The sequence below is a fragment of the Papaver somniferum genome, chromosome 8 (assembly GCF_003573695.1).
Source record: "Papaver somniferum cultivar HN1 chromosome 8, ASM357369v1, whole genome shotgun sequence".
Lineage (NCBI taxonomy): Eukaryota > Viridiplantae > Streptophyta > Magnoliopsida > Ranunculales > Papaveraceae > Papaver > Papaver somniferum.
The window spans coordinates 108,913,377-108,918,858 of NC_039365.1; the positions used below are offsets into that span (position 1 = coordinate 108,913,377).

At 40.4% G+C, this 5,482-nt stretch overlaps 1 protein-coding gene across 1 annotated transcript; it reads left to right on the forward strand.

Annotated features, from left to right (window-relative positions):
* Window positions 1–2,987: 2,987 nt before the first annotated feature.
* LOC113305909 (ethylene-responsive transcription factor ERF105-like) lies at window positions 2,988–3,963 on the forward strand. Its single transcript, XM_026554898.1, has one exon. It carries the CDS (start codon window positions 2,988–2,990, stop codon window positions 3,945–3,947), a length of 960 nt encoding a protein of 319 aa, XP_026410683.1. The 3' UTR covers window positions 3,948–3,963.
* Window positions 3,964–5,482: the final 1,519 nt, after the last annotated feature.

The window sequence follows — 5,482 nt, forward strand, 5'->3', positions numbered from 1 at the left end:
GCTTGCTACTCTCAGTAGGACGCCAACCGCGGGGACCAGGGATCCAACCGTACGCCCATGGACCAACCACTTCGATAACGGTAGCGTGCCACTCGTAGTCATGGTCGCGCTTGATCCTCTCGCGGGCCGGGAAAAGTTTCCGCTGACTAGACCCCTCCGTGCCGGGAACATACTTCAGCTTGGCATCGCTGACCTCATTTAACAAACGAATTTCCGAGGAGCAGCGAGATTCCGGAGGCTGACACTCCACGGCTTACGGTTCCTACTGTTGACGTAATCACCGAAGGAGTTATTGAAATTCTCAGGAGTATACCATTCCTTCTCCGCGGGATTGGGAACGTAACAAGTCATTGTCGTCTCCCTTACTCCGCAGATAGCATTCCTTCAGGGCGCGGAGATAATTCCCCGATAGTTGCGATACAGAACGGCTGTGAGTATTGGTGGAAGAGCCTTCACGACTAGCAAGCACATCATAGTAGAAGGAATCACCTGACTTGTACAACGGCAGCATAAGACCAGCTTCGAACGCACCAACCGTGGTCAACAAATGAAATTCATCGAACTCATACTTTGAGATAAGCTCATAAGTAATATCATCCTCAGGGGCATAGAAACGAACTTCGAAGGCTTGAAGCTCATGCTTTTCCTTGAAAATCTCGAGATCAATGTGCTTGAACGTTACTTTTTTCTTACTGACCGAAACGCTGCGTATCAATGGGGCAGCCTCATCCTCCTCGGCGGGGCCGGATGAACCAATGAAGCCTCGGAAGCCTTTCTCTTCAAAGAAGGATTTTTGAAGATTCACCCTCGGAACACACCTTTGTATTCTTCCCTAAAGAACTTGTAGGAGGGGGCGGCAGATGCTCGGGCTCTACAGAACGTAGGGAGGAACATCAAAAGCGACAGCACGGTCGGTGACTGCGTACTCCTATACCATCCGAGGACGAGACACCGCGCGATCAACAACTTCGAGACCCAGAAGATTGTCGAAGGAACCTCTTCCCTAGAAGATGAGGCCTTCGCCCCAGAAGAAACTCGACTTCTACGAACATCATCTTGAGACTCTCTACGCGGAGGAGATCTCGATAGACCAGAACCAGGAGTCTGATAAGGAAGCCGCGGACGGTCAGACATGGCTGCGAAAAGATTAATCATAAACAAGTCAAAAACAAACTCAAGGACATTACCAACGATCAAAAAACCACATAAATAAAATCCACACACGATAACGCAGAAACCCTAAAATTAGCATACATGATCGAAATTCCATAAAATCCCTACCCTAACAATGGCCTCCTTGATTTAAGACGAAGAACAGGGGCAAACTAGCATGCAAGCATTGAAAGAATTCTTCATCACAAACAAGGAACAACAGTAGCAGAAAATTTACAAATCAACATAGCGTAAAACCATGGAAACAAAGAAAAGAAAAACTTACCAGCAAAAACAGCAGCAGAAAGAACAAATCAGAAATAAAGAGGAGGCAAGCGTGATTAATGCTCATGGAAAGAATTTAAGGGCTGAAGAATGAAGACTGACAGAGAATTTAAGGGCTGAAGAATGAAGACTGACAGAGAATTTAAGGGCTGAAGAATGAAGACTGACAGAGAATTTAAGGCTGAAAGAACGAAGAACTAAAATGAGAGAATGTTTAGGAAGAATGAAATTAATTCTCTCTCCTTAATATACCCGAAAGAAAGAGAAGGAAATTAATGGAGGAATGGGAAACGTGCCCGTTACATGAGCAGTTAATGCACAAATAAAAGACGTGCCCAAGTATCTAGGAAAAGTTATTAGGAGAGATAGAAGAATATGCAACGACTGTTTTCTTCAGGGCACCCATTAAAACATTCAAGACCGAAGAAAAGGGGCAAATTGTGTATACATATATCTCACCATCAGACACGTGTATATAGAAAAATACGTGGAAAGCATGCAGGCCAGGACATCAAAATACGATGCACTACGGAACACCAAATAAACCCCAAGGAGTCACTTTATCTCATCCCCAAAAGAAGCTAAGATCAACGGTGGAGAGAAAGTTAGCTGACACGGACGTGACAGGGGCAGAAGACACTTGTCTGACACGAGCAGGCATCTCAACTACCCTCATTAAACACTCTGAGCAGTATACGTGTCGATCAACCCATGGGACGAGCGAGGATGTCTCTGCGTGATCAATTGGAAAACGCAGACCTCTGCGTGATGGACACAAGACACTAGAAGATAAGGTTCCAACGGCCTCCAGAGATGGGTCCCACACTCTAACCCTATAAATACCCCCTCTCCACCAAGAGGAATGGGGACCGGAAAAATCAGGAAGGGAAAGAGAGAGAGATTGCGAGTGTAAGGTAATCCTTTAGAAGAGAAAAACATGTAAACCCAAAAGTCATTCGACTACTCTTGTAACCGTGAAGAATATAGTGAAACATCAAACCCCGTGGACGTAGGCCTTAGTGCTGAACCACGTAAACCTCGGTCTTGTTTACATTTCAGCACTTTATACTTGTCTAACCCCATGGATCTTTACTTGTACGTTTTGCTTTCTTTGTTTTTACCTATATCCCGTGCGCAAATGCCTCGCATGGAGTTGTTAGATGAGGATATGATAAACCCGAAGGTTTTGAGCCAAGGAATCAACACTAGGATATCATCAACACAAATCACTCTAGATTACGATGATTGGTTGTGAGCATTCGGATGCCTTCGTGATTTGTGTGCTCACAAAATCAATATTTGCTCAAAAGCTAAAAATTGTTGGAAAAGGTGAAGAAGAAAAAGGTTACTTCTTGGTGAGATCATGGAAGGAACTTCCCTTGTTTCCTCTAAAAGACTACTTTCTGAAAACCACGTCCCAACCATATTTCGCTCCTTTAAATATCCATTTGTCTTCACTTCTTCCTTCCACTCTCAACTCTCACTTCAATTCAATCCAAGTTTAAAAATCTCTTTCTCAGTTTAACTCTTTTATCTAAAAATCTCTACTAATGACGACGCAGGATGAAGCTTCAGCGCTTGATGTTATCAGGCAACACCTCTTAGGTGATTTCGCATCACTCGAAAGCTTTCTCAATGATATGACTCCAATTTGTCCATCTACTTCATCAGAAATTACCATTTCTCAATCTGAAACTTCTTCTTCTTCTCTATCTACTACAGATAGTATCCAATCATCTTCATCAACATTGTATTCTCAATCATCAGTTTCAAAACCGGATTTCGATTTCCTCGATTACTTAACATTCGACGAAGAAGAAGATAAGAAGAGTCCTGTCTTTGATGATTTCCTTCAATCCGAAACCAAACCTCAGATCAGTGAATTAAATATGAGTTCGGAATCGAGTTTTGTTACTAAAGATCGAAAGCCTTCACTACAGGTTTCTGTTAATAAACCTAATTTGATGACGATGATCAGTTTCAGTTCTGAACAAGAAAAACAAAAAACGGTAAAAACTCAAACCATAACCAAACCAAAGAACCAGACAGATACGAGGAAATACAGAGGAGTGAGACAAAGACCATGGGGGAAATTTGCAGCAGAGATTAGAGATCCAAGTCGTGGAGGTTCTAGAGTTTGGTTAGGTACTTCTGAAACAGCTATTGAAGCTGCTAAAGCTTATGATCGTTCAGCTTTTAAGATGCGTGGAAGCAAGGCGATCTTGAATTTCCCTCTTGAAGCTGGTAAACAAATCGATGAACCAGTAGTGAATTCCAATTCAAGGAAAAGACGAAGAGAAATTCAACCACCATCACTTGTTCATGAACAACTTAATAAACTTATTAAGACGGAAATTCCTTCGGAATCTGAAACCCAAGCTACTAGTTCTCCATTAACGCCTACAAATTGGATGGCTAATTGGGAGAATATCGAAGTTAACGATATTTTTGACGTTCCTCTGTTATCTCCATTACCTGCTTTTGGTTTTCCCCAACTTATGGTGATATGAGTTTTAACGGTGTTTCAAAACTCCGTTAATAATGAGGATGGATGAATAATATATTGCTGATGATTGTATATAAACGGCAAATCAATCGAAAACACAAGATAAACCGCAGTTATCTAGTTTCCCACCGACGGTACTCGTATAGATTCTCAATCCCAAAGAAGACTTTAAACTGAGCGGCCGTAAGAGATTTCTCCTAATTAAGTTACTTTCCTCTCCGAATAGGCGGCTACACCAGTAACAACACAAGAAAGAGGAAGCTTGTTGTTACGAAGGATAAGTTTGCTAGAAAGTCAAACTTCAAGTATTTATAGACTAGGAAGTTTGGACACCAAGGAATTTCCAAAACCGAAAATATTCTCAAGATATTCATTAAAGCACAAATTCGGTTTCCATAATTCCTGGAAATGCTCTGTCCAAAATAATGACCGAAAATCTCCTTGGAAAATCTCTAACTAGTAAATGCACATTACTAATTCTTATTTTCCATATATGAAATTTAAAACCTTAAATAAAAGATTCTTAACTTATTTAATTTCGATCCTGGGATTTTCTTCTTGTAGCTATTAAGGAATAAGTTAAACAATAAAAGATAAACATTATTGTACGTGTTCAAAGTATGTCGACATCCTTACTTTGTAAGTCCTCTTTCGTACTTACAACTCTGAAACCTATTTGCAACACTTCCAAACAAGTTTAGAATTGTTTCATCTGACTTTCAAGAACTATGCGATTCATTAAGAAATACTCAATCACAAATCATGGGTTTAACGGTTCTACCAAAACAAGTTTCGGTTCTACCTCCATGTGAGTATTGTGCATAGTCACACTAGCTTTCCAAAATTCGGTTGACTAGGTACTAGGATCGGTTCCCCACATATATATGGTATCTAACTTATATGTGTTGCACATGTCCATAGGATCGGTTCCCCTTTACCTAAAAACGTGTTACACATGTCCATAGGGTCGATTCCCCTTTGTGACGTGTTGCACCTTTTCATAGGATCGGTTCCCCTTTACCCAGATTCGGTTCAACAAAACACAAACTCGATCGTACCATCTCAGGTGATTACTTAAGATCGGTTTCACTAATAAAAGTCATACCAATACATAAGTCAGAACTTTGTGAATAGTTTTACCAAGAACACAAACAAGTCGTGAGCGGTTATACTAAATCACACATATTGGATGTTCACAAGATATGCAATTAATAACAATCCCAATAACGCCTGGCAATTTCCTTTTCGATTCATAAACAAGTTTATGAACTTACTTCCTTAAAACACATGTAAAAAATTATTTTCTATGATGAAATCCTCACCTCATACCCATATATAATCACAATAGAATTTAAACGATTATGTCGATGTCTTATCTACAAAGTTTAATGGTTAAGCAATAAACTTCAGATTGTATTCCTTAATACTATGTCTATCTAGAGTAATCATGCTTCGCAGTTTTGTTTTTAATATGCACGACTTGTAAGATACGTTAGGGAATGAAATAGTTCAAGTCAAATATCACTAACCACAAGTGGA

Coding starts and splice junctions, on each gene's coding strand:
- LOC113305909 (XM_026554898.1), top strand. CDS start 2,988: ATGACGACGCAGGATGAAGCTTCAGCGCTTGATGTTATCAGGCAACAC.